A 15,623-nucleotide genomic window follows, 5' to 3' on the forward strand; every position below is an offset into this window, starting at 1 on the left:
TCTCATTGAACATGAGCGGAAATGCTGTATAACACTGGTCACACAGTGAGACAAGCTGTCCAGAGGGAAGAGTCCCCATCTGTGGAGATGATCAAAATCAGATTGGACAGCCTGTCCTGCTGTCCTGGGCAGCCTGCTGTAGGTGATGCTGCCTGAGCATGGGGGTGAACTAGAAGGTCTTCAGAGGTCCTGTCCATACCTAATGATTGTGATTTCATAAGCAGGCCAAAAGCTGTGTGGTGCCATATTTTTTTTCACTGGGACTCTTTAAATAGAATTCAGACTTGGCCTTCAAGTACCTTTGGACCAGAATAACTCTTGATGCATTCTGAAGAGATGGTGGTGTAGCACTGATAAATGGGAAGAATCTGTTTTTTGAGACTTCACCAAACTTATGTCTTTATATAGATGGTGCTATCTATTATTCAGGTTGCCTGGTAAATTACAGGACAAAACCTGGTTTTCTATTGCTCATGCCTTGTTTGAGCTGAATTTTTATGATGTGTGCATGTCCTACCTTTCATTTTATTCTTTCTTTCCAGTTTTGTTGGAGTGAAAATAACAGAGCAATTTAGCTTTTCCCCGAGACTAGGGGGAAAGAGCAATTTGTCTTTGTTTTTAGTACTTCAGGCAAGTTATCAGGAAAATTGATGAAGCTTGTATGATTGTACGTTTTTCATAGATTGTGCCTGGTATTTAGAACCTTTCCCTGGTCACTGTGTATCTCCTGTGGGCTTTGTGTTCAGTGGCTTGAAGTCAGTCATAAAACTCTTCCGTATTGTCAGTAATGCTTTTGCTGGCCCAAATACATGAAGCATACTTGAATTAAGGAGCAAGAGTGTGCAAGGATCACAGGAATGTAGACAGAGACAGGATCACTTAAACTTAAGAGATTCTGCAAATAAAATGATAAATATTTGAAGGAGAGGAATTCTTATTCTCTAGATAATGAGAAAACAACCCTATGCTGCTGCTCCTTGACTCCTCTAGCCTTCATCTAGATCTGTGAGAATGCATGCAGGCTGTGAAAAGTAATGGCACACTGGCTGAAGGCAAGAGCAAAAGGGAATGTCCAAATCCAGAACCTGTACTCCCAAGGGGAAGGGATGGTGCTTGCTGACAGGAAACGTAACTATTTTGAGGTATCTGGCAGAGAGAGGGCACCTGCATGTTTTTAGGAGTGAGGAAAGTAGTGGCTTAGTGTTCTTCTCCAGTGGTTTTGGATCTCTTTGGTAGTTAGGTAGTTATCACTTAAGAAAACTGGTTTCATCATGGACTTTTTCTTTTATTTTTTCCTTACTACCAGAGCATCAGCCCTCTTGGTGCTAGTGCACGCAAGTGTGAAGCACTTAATCTTCTCCTCAGGTCCAAGGCATACACCACCACAGACTTTTGGAACTTTGGGTCTGTGCCACTGTGGATCCCACTAGAGAGGGTGAGGAAAGTCTCCAGCCAACCACCAGTTTATTTCAGGCAGGTTTCCTAAGGAAAAAAAGCTTCAACGATTGGACTATATCAGCTTCTCTGTCCCAGTCCATTTTGAACCCATCAGTCCATGTGAACAGATTTGGCAGGGGAGTAAGCTTCTCAAAAACATTTTCATGAAAATCAGAACGTCTGGTTTTGGAATGTGAGTCCCAAACTTCACTGAAGGGGCAAGCTCAGTAGGCAAGCATGCAAGCTTGCCTAATGGGAGGGTGCTGTGTTCTGTTTAGAAAAGGGTATGAATGCCTTTTTCTTTCAGTGTGTACAGATTCCCTGCATTCTCATTTCAGCTTGCAGAGGAATATATTGTTAGAACTGTATTTGCTGTTTCCCAATGGAGTCTGAGGCTGACAGCTACATAATTTTTCATTATCAGAATGCAAATGTCTTTCCCTAAACTGTCTCACTAGGGATTCTTCTTGCTGTGTCAGTTTGCACTGTGGCTGTAGAAGAGTTTTACGCTCATTTCTCTTCCTTCCTTTTAGGATGTTGCAGGTTTAGGCACTTGGATATGGAATCTTGAACATGAGTATGTGGGTTTTCTTTCCAGTTTCAGACTGAAGAACTAGTCAGAGAAACCTTCAGCTTTTCACCAATGAGCTCAAAATTCACACTATAGCATCCTGACGTTTCAAGAAATGAAAGATCACGGGATGATTAAGATTGGAAATGACCAATTAATATCAACTAGTCCAACCATCAACCCATCACTGCTGTGCCCACAAAACCACATCCCTCAGTGCCCCACGCGTTTCCTCTTGGAAGAGGTAGTTATACAGTTGTTACTGACTGAAAAAGTTATTGCATCTCTTTTCCTCTAATAACGTATTATGAAAATCTGAACTTCCAGTGTAGACAAGATCACTGTAACCTGGGGATTTTATAGAATTGTGTTTCAACAAACAATAAGTATGTCAGAAGAACTTTTCTGTACCTATTGTAGAATATACTGTTTGCACCTACTTAGCACATAGATGTTCTCACCTCTGTATTTGCTCAGAAGCAGAGTGCAACACGCAGTCACACGTGAGTGTATCTGTACTATCTGCCTCGTGGGAAGGTGTGAAAGGGGAAGCAGAAATGGCTTTTTTGCTGAGGATTGGAACAAACCACAAACAACTGCTGGTTCCCTGGCCAGCCAGCTCGCTGGGACATTTTTATAATTCTTGTGCTGTGTTGCTGGAGATCTCCAATTAGCCTCAAACCGGAGCTCGCAGCTTGTGTGCGAAACAGGCAAGCTGCTGGCACGCAATCTTCCCCGAAGTTGTTTCCTTTCCTTTTTCCTGAGATCTAGCGCAGGGGGGGAAGGGGTTGGAGTCACATGGATACAGAGCTTTTGATTAATGTCCAAGTCTGGGCTGCGGCGGAGGCTTTCCAGCCTCTCAGCGAACGGGGCGAGCTGGGAACCAGTGACCGCTCGTTTCCTCCAGGCTGCGTCCCCTTCCTGACGGGAAAGGAGCGCGCACCGGGCAGGCTACTCGCCTGCGGAGCTCGGGCGGCTCCAGAAGCCGGCGCTGGGGCTGCTCTGTGCCTGAGCACCCGCGGGGGCCGGGCCCGGCCGCGCAGCTCCGCGGGATCTTTTGTTGTTTTCGCCGGCAGCCCGGCTGCGAGCCCCGCTATTCCGCGCCGCACCATGACGGAGGAAAGCAAAGGGGAAGGCAAGGGAGAGAGCGGGAAGGATTTGGAGAAGCAGCTTCGCCTGCGCGTGTGCGTCCTCAACGAGCTGCTCAAGACGGAGCGGGACTACGTGGGCACGCTGGAGTTCCTAGTGTCGGTGAGCAGCGCGGGGGGCTCAGCTCGCCTCAGCCCGCGGGAAAGTGGCGGGGCCCTTTCCCGCCGGGAAAGGCGTTTGCCGCCGAGCTGCGCTGAGGGGAGAGCGGGCTGAGGCGCTTCGAGACGGCTGCAGAGCGGGTACTCTCCGGCTGCCCTTCTCTGGAGCTAGCCCGGATGACCTCACTTCTCCGGACATGGGGCTGAGGGGCAGCGTGCTGCGTTCGGGTCTGTCCCGGCTGCCGGGCTCGCGTCCGTTCTGCTCTTTGCAATAGTCCCCGAAAGGCATCGGGGCGGGGTCAGGCGGGGACGGAGGGGTGCTGGTGTGGAGCAGCTGCTTGGCATTAAAGCCACATGTGGCTTCGTTCCTGTCTTGTGATGCGGGGTCAGCTGGAAGGTAGCGTGCTGTGGGCAGAGCCGGGCTGCAGCAGCCCTTGCTTCTCCTGCAGCTGGCTGTCGCTGTGGGTGAGTGTTGTGCCAGGTAGCTTCCAGCTGGGAAGCCAGAAGTTTTCACTCTTTGAGGAAAAATAGAAGAACAGCGATGACTTAACAGATGCCTGTGGTGTTTCTTTTGCACAAAGTGCCAGAGCGTCACCTCAGGACCTCCTGAGATGAGTATGTCCAACTCATGGAATCATTAAGATTGGAAAAGACCACTAAGGTCACCAAGTCCAACTATCAACCCCTCACCGCCATTGTGTCGCTAAACTGCATCCTTCAGTTCTATCTTGTTAACTTTGCGGATCTTTCACAGTAGCCCCATGTACTTTCCTCTCCTCCCTTGTCCTATTGAAGAGGGGAAATCCTTCATACTGCAAATTTCCTGCTTTGCTGCTCTGAGATCTGTGAACTTTCAGCTTATTATCATGAAAGAGGAAACTCTCAACTTGGCTGTGACAGAGAGAATAAAAGCACAGACACAGGAGTGAAATAAGATCTACAGAGTAGCTTATTTTCCCCATATGTTTATCCTCAGCAGAACCATGAAAAATGGTAAACGGTCCAATATGTTTTCTATTTTATTTCTTAACATTAAACATGCATATTTGAGAGTGCAATTGTTTTATTTTGTTTCCTTTTAACAATTAGATTTTACCTACTGTAGAAAAGAAATAAAAATCACATGGAGAAAAGGAGGAACATTGGAGTTATGCATAGTTCTGTCATGTGTTTTTATATTCATTTGTTTGTGAAGCGAACTCAAGTGATAGTTCAGAGATTTAAATCCTTCACAGGAAGATGTCATGTTCTTTAATTGTACCTCAGCCTTGGTTTGAAGAAATATTTTCTGAGCTTTCCCTTGGCATGTCTGCTGCAACTGCTGTTGAGCATGGTGGTGGATTTTGTGAGGGGAACGACTCTGGAGTAATCTCCAGGATGAAGACCAATCCCATCTATTACATGTCATCAGTGTGCTTGTTACTTAGCTGTTTCTTGGTCCAGAGGCTAGATCTTCTCATCATGAAGTTGTCTTAGGGCATACAGATTGTGTTCCTTTTGGATGAAGATGAAAGATTTTCTCTTCAAGCACGTTGGGTATTGATGAGTGTGGACTGGAACCAGACTCCCCCAGCAATAGTGTGGGATCTCAGTGCTGACTGTTTTTTTGTCCAAATCCTATCCTATTTTGCAGGGTCCTTGTTAAACTAGAGACAGCTCAAGATGGTGAAGTTAATAGCTTGGTTTCCAGGTCTCAACAATGTCACTGGATCTCACTGTGCTAGAAGCTTGGTTTCCTTTATGAATGAAAAGCTGAAGCTGTTTGTAGTCTTTCTTGCAGTTTGCATGAAGTTAATAGGAACCGGAATAGTCACTTAGAACAAGTGTGGTGTCAGGATTAGGGCTTATTTCTTCTGCAGGGTTACAGAACTTAAGGTTTTATGATGTGTATGGTTCCTGTGGAGTTGTAGCAGTGGAGAAGAGAATTAACTTTTCACCCATTTGGACTGAAATTGTCATTTTGTGCGCATACCCAGTTGTGAAAGCAGTTATATTAAGAGACAGAAAAATTCAATTTTCTTCCATCCATTGTTCAGGGACAACACATGTATGGGATTTGTGAGGAAGTATGATGTATGTCATACCATACCTTGTTCTTGAATACTTCGTGAGTCTTTTGAAGAGTATTGATAGCATGCACTGCCCTTTGGCTGAGGCAAAAATTCGCAGTTGCAATGGGCAGTATGTAATATAAGCAGATGTGAAGGGGAGCGTAAACCTGATTTAACTTCACAATGGAAAGAGGAAACCTGTGTTGTTGATAATCATGGGGAATGATGTTTACCTGCTACAACTGGTGGCTGGCTGGAGAATGAAGAGATTTTAAGGAAGGAATAGCTTTTCTGGTGTATATCTATGTGAGAAATGCTTTGATCATTTTCCTGGGGGATGTCTATTGTTTGTTAAAACTATTTACGTTCTTCAGTTTATATTGAGATTAAAAAGCATCTCATCAAAGACAAATTTCTTAATGGTTAATTAAAATGCTTTTGTTATCCTGTTCTGCTGTGATGGTTCATTCTGCAGTTGGTTTGTGTATTCTGTCAGAAGTCTACAAGTCTATGAAGTGCAAAGCAGATTTAATAGGTTCATTATTTGTCTAGATAGTTGGAGCTGAATCGTTCCCATGTGAGATCATTACCCTCTTGGTTTTATGCTCTGTAAATACAGTATTGTTTTTAATCTGCTTTAGTCACAGATCACATCAGTGTGAAAAGATTTGTTTGTATTAATACTACTTTTTCAGCTCGCCTGAATCTTCCGGGAATAAACTGTAGTAGCATGGTGTGTTGATATATCAATAATACTGAGCAGTAACAATTTTTGGTCCACCTGAATGAGGTCTGGAGATGTGCACAAAGTGGATAAACTTAAGTCCCCCAATAGTCACAGCAACATAAGAGAGAGTATATACGCTCAGGAAATCAGGAAGAGTAGCTTAAACTTTTCCTTCAAACATTTCATTAGAATGCTTGCACTGTCATTTCATTACCTGAGTTTTTGTTCTTGTTAGCATTCAGCATTTCTTGAAATAGCTGTATCTACTGATAGAGGAACTTAGCTGAGGCACTAAAGCATTTTTGAAAACTGTATCTACGGGTGGAGTTTATCATGGCCTATAGTATGAGGTTTCTATTGCAAGATATTAATATTTCACTGGCTAAAATACCAATTGGGATTTTTCTGGTGCTGGATCGTACTTCTCTGGGGGTCATGTCATCTTCCAAGAAAGAAAACTCTGTTTTCTAATGAAGTAGAAGCAGTATCTGAATACAGAAGAATAGAGGAGAACCATTTTATTTATTTATTTATTTATTTCCCCACCAAGTTCTCTCTGGAGGGGATATATACCTCATCTATTTCATTCTTTTCAGAAAATGAAGTACTTATTTAGCGCTCTCTGTGTAAACGTAGTGAAAATTTCATGTTTTCCTTCAGAAATAGCATGACTAGTTAAGTAAAGCCAAATAAGCTTTCCCAAGATTACTGTTGATCCAGTATTCTATGCTGATGAATATACTTGATGTTTTAATGAATTATTAAAAAGTAATTAGCTTTATGCTTTCTTAAGTTTCATTTTCTACATAAAATCAGTTACTCATCTGAAATCTCTACATACCAGTAGTAAAGAAACCAGTAAAACTAGAGTTAGAAGTTGCTGAGAATTTAAAAATTGTTTGATAATAGAGAGGTACTAAATAGTGACTGGCTTAATTTGTTACTTTGTAACTTGGTTTGAGGCTTAGTTATAGCTTTATTTCTTGCTGATTCAATAACAGCAAACCAAGGTATGTTGCAGGGGTATAGGCAAAGTACAATTTGTTAAAATATGCTTAAGGAAAGAGAGCAATTTAAGAATAGAAATTGGATGTGCATTAGATCTACTACATTTGGTACTTTTGGGGGAAGCTGTGGAAGTAGAGTTTATTTATACATGATAAGGATTGTTTTTCTGATGCAGTTCTGTGTTCTGACAAATTTGACATTGATAGGAATAGCAGCAGATGTTAGCAGTTGTGTAAGTGTTCCAAAACCCCATGGCATAGATCTGGGCAACTTGTTAGATCCTGAGACAGCTGGAAGAAAAAGACACCAGTTATGTAGAATATACCATGGTTTACAGAATCTCTTCATGTACTTCTGTCAGTTAATTCTCAAATTTGTGGTTAATTCCATTAGATTCTACTGTACTATCTTGTCTCCCTTCTGCTTACACTAAAGTGAAAGAGGGTTAGTTTTCTGTGAATGTGCTCTGTTAAGGGAAGCAGAATCCTTGCTTTTCAATGGGCATAAGGAGATTTTGTTCCTAAGGTTTACTGCCCAGCCTTCGCAGTGTCTGTGTGACACCTTGGGATCTGTATTTCCCTTCCATGCTGTACCTTTCCTTTCTCCTGTCTCAGTAGGTATTTCTCTGATTGTTTAGCAGACTAATTAGCTGGACAGGTGATTAATAGTAATTGAGAGTCCACATAAGCCTTAGTCAAATTCAGCTCTACCACTTCAGATTGGCAGTAGATATTTTGTCCTGGATTGAAACTCCCCAATGGTTATGCTAGATGATGCAATTCAGTGTTGGACCTTTGACAGAAGAGCCATTTTAAGATGATCTTTTATGGCTTTGTGTTGTTTTTTGTATGTGTGAATTTCTGTGTTACACAGGTTATGTTATATATATCTCAATTACAGTAATGATTAGTAACTTCATAATGGTTTGCATAATTACTTTAAATAAAAGGGATTTAAATGAATGGAAGGGGAAGGGTTTTAGCAGGCTGCATTTTTTTGATAAGCTTATGTGATTTCCTTTCTCTTCAGGAAAAGAAAAGCAACATTCTATGGCTACTTCATCATAAAAAGTCAAAAGGAAGTGCAAGCACAATTACCATAGAAAGTCAATATCTTTTCCATTCACTTCCAATTTCTGCTGTTTTTTTAACACGTCTAAGCATTACAAAATACTGAATATGGTATTCTATTCTTATTTGGCTTAGTTGGCTATATCAATTACACCACCTGTGGTCTTTGTCAGAGTAGGGGTAAGTGCTTAAAAGCTGTTTAATTCTGTGTAACCCCCATCTTCAACATTGAAAGCTTGCTTTGTAGAGTGAATTAGCAAGAAGAGATTACTCACATCTCTGCTAGCTGAGCACAGAACCTTGCACAGTTTGCAGAAGGTACGAAAATAGCAAAAACTATTTTTTCAAAAGTATTTTCAAGCGTGTATCTATCTTGTTTGGAAGCACAGTTAATTATACAGCACTACTGATAAATATTTGATACATTTCAATGGATTTTCCCTTACTGCTCTCAGATGTATTTACACTATTTTGAAAAGCTGCTTTTTAAGAAAGATGTTTTTTTATACGTTCAGGGAAACATTTAAAATACTGAAAAGAGAAATCTTTTTTCATAGCATCTAATAAACTTTTCATAAGACTTATTATAGGCTGAGATGTAGCATACTGAAGAGGATGATATGCTTAGGATCTTATACAGTTTAACTTCTTGATTTATCTGTATTCCTAAATATCACTGTGCTTGTAGTTTTTCAGTTATTCTTTTGGTCTGCCTTATAGTTCAGTCTAAGCTCTTCTGTCCCATATATTTCACAAGATTTTGAAGTGAGCTGCTATTTAAGACAATTTGGAGGAATCATTCATTCATAAATCCAAGCTAAGTTACTCTGTGCAGCCTAACACTGTTGAATGGTACCCCATTTGAAGTGATTTTAAGTATTTATGGAGACGTATTTTTCAAATCTCTTCAGGAGCAATTTTTGTCACCATTTTAAAACAGCAAGTGGTTTGAAACTATGCATTCTGAGGTTAATAGGTTTTTGGTTGGGTTAGCATGAAGAATAAATTTGTCAAAACAAGGGAATTCCAAGTTAGTGACAGTATTACTGTATAGGGGGAATGGAGAAGTTCTTCACATTGGAAACAAAAAGGAAATGTATTTCGGCCAAAATAAACAAATCCTAACTGGCTGTAGTTGACCTAAGATACAGGTGGGGGCAACTTGCCAGTCAGTAGAGGGCTATTAGCCATATGTCTGTATGTTAAGTATATGTCTCTGTTTGGGAAGGGATTGGTCTGCTCATGAATAAAGTATACAGCTGAGCAGGATAATTTAAATTATTAATTTAGGCTCTATCTTATATAAGTATATTGAACAAGTTCGCATTCATCTGTAGTCGTGGATATTCTTTTTCAGGATTTCTAATTATTTTCCTGTTCCTGCTTTAAATCTAGACTATACACATTTGTCCAGTTTTCTGTAAATGACTGTTTATGAGGGTGGATAGTGATAGGATGAGGGGGAATTGTTTTAAATTAAGATAGTGAGGTTTAGGTTAGATATTAGGAGGAAGTTTTTCACACAGAGGGTGGTGATGCACTGGAACAGGTTGCCCAAGGAGGCTGTGGATGCCCCATCCTGAAGGCATTCAAGGCGAGGCTGGATGTGGCTTTGGGCAGCCTGGTCTGGTGGTTGGTGACCCTGAATATAGTAGGTGTCTAGATCACTACATGATCATTGTGGCCATTCTATGATTCTATTTTCAACTGAACAGAATTGTCCGTTTCTTTGGTGAATAGATTGCGTGCATTGGTGTGGGACCCAAAACTGTGCTTAGAGACAGGCTACTGAGGAGGAATATGAAGTCTTGTAAAAATAGAGATAGCAAAGTCCAAATGCAGCTGGCACTGAAACGATAGCTGTGAAGGCCAGCGAAAGGGGCTTTCAAAAATACATTGTTAGGAAGAAGGGACTAAGGAAAATGTGTGCCTGATCCTCAGCGGGGCAGGCCTTGTGAAGAGGGTCACAGAAAATTCTCAGGTACTCCGTGCTTTTTCTTCTGGAGTTTTCACAGAAGAGTTTCCTGTAGTCCTGTCAAAGCCCACTCACTGGTTTTGTGGGAAGGTGTCACTGCCTTCAGCAGAAGGAAGCATGTTTATAAAGCACATAAAGCAAGCAGATATAGGGAAGTCTGAGTCTTAATGGGATGCATCTGAGAGAGCTGGCCAATGTCATTGTGAGGCCTTTCTTTCATCTTTGAGTGGTCATGGAGATTGTGGGGAGTTCCAAAAGGCTGTGAAAATACAAGTCTCCAGCACAGCTTCAGGAAGGTCAAGGAAGAGGATGTGGAGAAGTGTAAGTTCATCAGCCTCACCTCAGTCCTTTGGGAGATTATACAGTCAGTCATCTTCAAAACAGCCTCTATGCTTTTGAATGGAAAAAGTGGTAATTGCAACCAGCTATTGGGACATCAACAGGCAGTAGCAATGTACTGAGAGGAGCTTCATGAAGTTCAGTGAAAGCAGCAGAGCTCCTACCCCAGGACTGGAATGACCCTGTGCCACTAGTGTAGTCTGGGAAGGCTAAGAAGCAGCTTGAAAGAAAGGGCTTTCTGAGTGCTTGTGCACAAGAACTTGAACAGGAGTGCAGCTCTGCATTGCTGAAGGCAGTCAGCATTCTGGGCTGTTTTAGCCAGGCTGTTAGCAGACTGAGGGAAGTAATTCTTTCTCCTGTCTTCTGCGTGTTATAAGAATTTTGCGAGCCAAGTTTTGGCCTCCTTCTTTAAAGAAGAAATTTGCTTACTGGAGAATGTCAAGAGGAGGTCTAGGAAGATGATGAGGACCTAAGGCATGCTATCTGTGAAGAGAGGCTGAAAGAATGAGGTTTCTTCTACCTGAAGAAGCAAAGTCTCAGGAAATTTTTATTGCTGTAACTGCTCTCTGATGGAGATAGGGAGATGGAGCCACTTTCCTCTCAGGGTATACACTGTAGACAAAGGAAATGCAATGGAAAATGGAAAACTCCAACTCAAAATAGGAGCAAAATACTCTTGACTATGAAGGTGGTCTAACGCTGAAGCAGATTGATCGTAGGCTGTAGAATATCTATGGTTTCTTCAAATCTCAGCTGGGCAAGACTGAGCAGCCTGTCCTAGTTGATGTTGTTTTGATGAAGTGATTGGCCCAGATGAACTATGGAGGTCCTTTCCTGCCTACATGACTTGTCATTTTAGCAGTTTATTGATATGACAAGGAAAAAGACTGTCTGTCTCAAAGTTTGAGCTCTTCAGGGGAGCAAAACTTCGCAGAGTTGTACCTCTTTTTTGTTTCCTCTGTCCTCTGAAATTGCAGTGCAGTTGGACAGACTACACCATTCAGCAAATGAATGTTCAAAATAGTAGAAGAAACAGATAATTTTCCCACTGTATTACCTTTGTTCAGGGAACAGATAATCTGGCAGTTCTGAAATATTTTTCTTTGTGTGTTCAGAGACCTCTCAGTGCATTTCTGTCATTAATAAATCAAATCTGAGTAGTTCTACAAATGGTAAACTTAGAGATGGAACTTGATTTTGTGTCCCAGAGGATGCTTGCAGCTGAGCCAGATATATAATCTGATGTCTTGATTCCCAGTTCAGTACTCCAACAGCAAAATTGTCCTTTCCCTTTATATATAATTGATGCTAGAGGAATGGATATCTGCTTGAAACAACATCTGAGGAACTTTAAGGGTAACTCCCGAAAGTCAGTTTCATTTTGCACAAGCCTTACTGCTACTGTAGTTCTTTCACAGTCTGTTCACAGCTTGAGTTATCACATTCTAGGGAGGGAACTGAGATATTAGGGGCTAACGCTTGATTTTCTCATGAGCTGGACCATAACAAATTCTCAATATTTGAAGCCTCTTGAGAGATACTAAAGATGCTTTTATTTGTGTCAAAAAAAAAAAAAAAACCAACAAAAAACACCACCACCAAAAAAAAAAAAAAAACAGGAAGATATAATTGGATAGCAACTATTCAGAGCTTAAAGGCTGGTCATGAGTTGCTGGCTGAAGGACAATAGCTAGTGTCATATACTGCACAGTCTGAGAAACAGCTCAGAAAGTGACACTTGAAATATACGTGTGGCTATGACCCCTGAGTCCCCAGATGAAATGGTTGGTGTGTATTTCAGAAACTGTAACTCAAAAAGGCTAACCTGTTGGAGAGTAGTTTCAGTTGGGCTAGACTTGTGCTTGTAATTGCTGTACTTGTTGTAAATGTCCAGCTCTTTGAAAAGCTTAATTCTTTGCCTTACTGACTTGCAGTTGTTGTGCTCATAGAAAGCCTGCAGCAATTTGTATCTTGGGGCTTGGTTAGGAACAGTTTGGCAAGCACCAAAAGGTGAGTTTGGAAGCCACGTGTCTACTTTAGAACACCTTGTCATGGGCACAGATTGGTGAAGTAGATGAGATACCTGTATTTGTGTCCTCGTTGCTCTTTGCTCCCCAGATCGCAGCAATTTAAAACAAGCTGGTTTTATACTGTTACCCAGCTAAAAATTCCAGATTGGGAATTAAGTTAGATGCTGATTACTAGGTAACAGTATGAAAGTGGAGTAACCCCTGAAACTGATTGTATAGTTTGTATGTTCTTCAGAAAAGGTATCATAGGAATCAGCAACTTTCTGTTCTGTATTGATGAAAAAAGCTGGAAAGTACTAGGTGCAAAGCTGAAGAATGGAAAGTAAGATCTCTTCCCTCCCCTTTAATGCACTTTCAGGATGTTCTCAGGTTCTTCTGTGAATTTAATTGGCCGTGTTTTTACTTCTTAATCCCAAATGTAACATTTTGGAAAAAATCGGGCACTAAAAGCACAAAGCTATAAAGTTGAAATGATATACTGTGTAACCGAGTGATTGATCTCTGGGATGCTATAAATTTGTGTAACAAGACTGGAAAATCACTTCACTTTATTGCTTAGCATGTGCTGTTACCTTACCCAAGGCATTTAAGCATATGGTATATCCAGATGCCTAGCTGAAATAGCAAGCTGTATGAGATGTCCTTGGATTTTGTAGCGTGAGTGTGGTAAGGGGACTTGACTTTAAAAATCCAAGGTGTAGGCTGAGAGCTCTGCATTGTATAAGCAGTGCATTCATTAAAAACATGTCAAACCCTTACATGATAGAGGGAATTAGTGGCACATACCTGCAGAGTTGATGTTTTGTGAAATGTTCATTACTGATTAATGCCTATTTATTCTTTTGTGGTCTGAGCAATGATGCATTTTGCAGAAGCCATATAAAGCAAGAAGATGGTAAATAACATCCTGTTTCATATAATGTCTTTAAAAACAGCCAACCTAAATTTTTGTTCTTGAAACCTTACAAAAGCCACTTAAAAATGAACTTGCAGTATAAGATACAGACCTAAAATGAATTGTTGGAAGGAACCTGTGAAATGCTGTGATACATTTAATGGTAGGTCTGTCACAGTAGTTTTTTTTTTTTTAACAATGTTGATGAGTAGCATTATCTTATGAAATCACATTCTTCCCATCTTCGGACATCAGCGTTTTCAGAGCTGTTTGTACTGGAGTTTGGATGGAAGGCCTGAATGTGAACTAAGTAATCTCTGAGTTTGGCTACTTTTTTTATGCAATCTGTAGTTTTTTGACATCAGTACCTTCTGAATGTGATTCCTACAACATAGTTTTCAAGGGGTAAAAATAAAATTGGACACAAATGTGTGTAGTTAACACCTTAAGCCCCGCTTTTCTCTTTATTAAAGTATCAAAAGCAATATTTTTTTGAGGTTCGGAAAGATTCTCAAGGTATGAGTTGTGGTGACTGTTTACTCCCTTTCAGCATTCTATTTTGCAGTGTGAAAGTGTGTGTGGGGGGGAAAAGGTGTTGTAAACGGGCTCAGTGATGGACAGAAGCAGTCAATGACAGCAACAAATGAGGAAAAAAAAATTAAAAGAAAAAAACAGCACCTTTGAAACTAGTCGATTATGTGTTGAGATTACCTCATAATGCAGTATTTATGCTAGTTAACACTGGCTTTTGCAGTGTTAAATGAGGTGCTGCTCATGGTTCCGTAAATAGTGTAGTTGGATTGTTCAAATAGTGGCTAGAAATAAAGTAGAAATGCAAGTTTGCATGTCTTCATGCACAGTCAACCTGAGGTGTGACAATCTTTGCTCTTCGTTTTTGTGTGCTTATTTGCCTTCTTTTTAATGGTGAGGTTTCAATAATTATCAAGGGAGCATTGAGGATTTTGTAATTAAAGGAGGCAAAATATGAGCTGTCTTTAGATAATCTCGAGTTTAGAGGTGAAAAATGTTTTCAGGATGATGTGGGTGATTTAACAGTTTGGTGACAGTTTGTATATTCCTTTATAATGCTAATATTTTTGGCAGAGTGGAGGTACTTAGAAGTATCCATGGAAAGATTAGATTATATCTGTTTTCTTAAACTAGGAAGACTTTTTTTTTTCTAACAAGTTGTTGATTTCAATTGCACAATACAACAGTTAACTACCTCCAACAATAATACTGAAATTAATGAATGGAAATTGCGGAATGAGTTGGATGTGATTATTGTATTTAAATATATTGTCATATATTTGTAACATGCCAGCCCCTTTATGTAGCCAGGATTAGGAGAGTGAGGTCCTGATAGTAATAACTTGAAGTTTTGTTTACTTTAAGGTTCCTCCTCATCCATTTATCTGTTTCTCACTGTGTGAGATCCTGTTTATTAAGAATAATGCCTGGAAGTTGGCAGTTATATTCTGTATGAGTGTGTTAATTTCTTCCCATATGCTGTAAGGTTGCCCTCACAGGAAACAAAGGGACTTTTTCCCATGTTTAGTTATGCTGAACTGTTTCAGTAGTCAGAGTGGACAGAAACAACGGGAAGGAGTTTCCTGTTTTGTGGCTGTGCAGATATTGAAGAGTTCTTCAGTTGCAAAGAACATACATCTATCTTTGTTCCAACTACGAGTACAGAAAGAACTGATTTTTGATAATGTATGAAGTTACTGTAGTCTAATGAAAAGCAGTGGTTCATTTTCTTAAATGTTTTACAGGCTATTTACTGTCCATTCTACCTGCCTTATTTATATTTCGGTATTTGCAATTAGATATTTCTAATTAAGTTTAAGAATTTGATGACACCAATTTGAGTGGTGCAGTTGACATGCCCAAAGGGAAAGAATGCCATCCAGATGGATCTGAACAGGCTTGAGAGGTGGGCTCATGCCAAGCTCATGAAGTGCAACATGGTGAAGTGCAAGGTCCTGCACCTGGGTCAGGGCACTCCCAAACACAGAAACAGGTTGGGCGGGGAATAGCTTGAGAGCAGACCTTAAAAGAATTTGTGGGTGTCAGTTGATGAAAGACTCAGCATGAGCCAGCAATGTGTGCTTGCAGAACAGAAGGCCAACCATATCCTAGGTTGCATCAAGATATGTGACCAGCAGGTTGAAGGAGGTGATTCTGCCCCTCTGCTCTGCTCCCATGAAACCCCACCTGGAGTACTGTATCCACTTCCATGGCCCCCAACACAAGAAGGACGTGGAGCTGTT

The 15,623-nt window shown here is 40.8% G+C and overlaps 1 protein-coding gene across 1 annotated transcript in view; it reads left to right on the top strand.

The window, feature by feature from the left end:
• The first annotated feature begins 2,720 nt into the window (after nucleotides 1-2,720).
• The window catches only part of PREX2 (phosphatidylinositol-3,4,5-trisphosphate dependent Rac exchange factor 2), a 177,327-nt gene continuing 164,424 nt past the window's right edge, over nucleotides 2,721-15,623 (top strand). The window contains exon 1 of the mRNA XM_085221224.1: nucleotides 2,721-3,259. Within this exon, the coding sequence (XP_085077350.1) occupies nucleotides 2,807-3,259 (453 nt within the window). The 5' untranslated portion in view covers nucleotides 2,721-2,806. The remainder of the gene's footprint in view (nucleotides 3,260-15,623) is intronic.

Source organism: Meleagris gallopavo, chromosome 3, assembly GCF_905368555.1.
Source record: "Meleagris gallopavo chromosome 3, MGAL_WU_HG_1.1, whole genome shotgun sequence".
NCBI classification, from domain to species: Eukaryota; Metazoa; Chordata; class Aves; order Galliformes; family Phasianidae; genus Meleagris; species Meleagris gallopavo.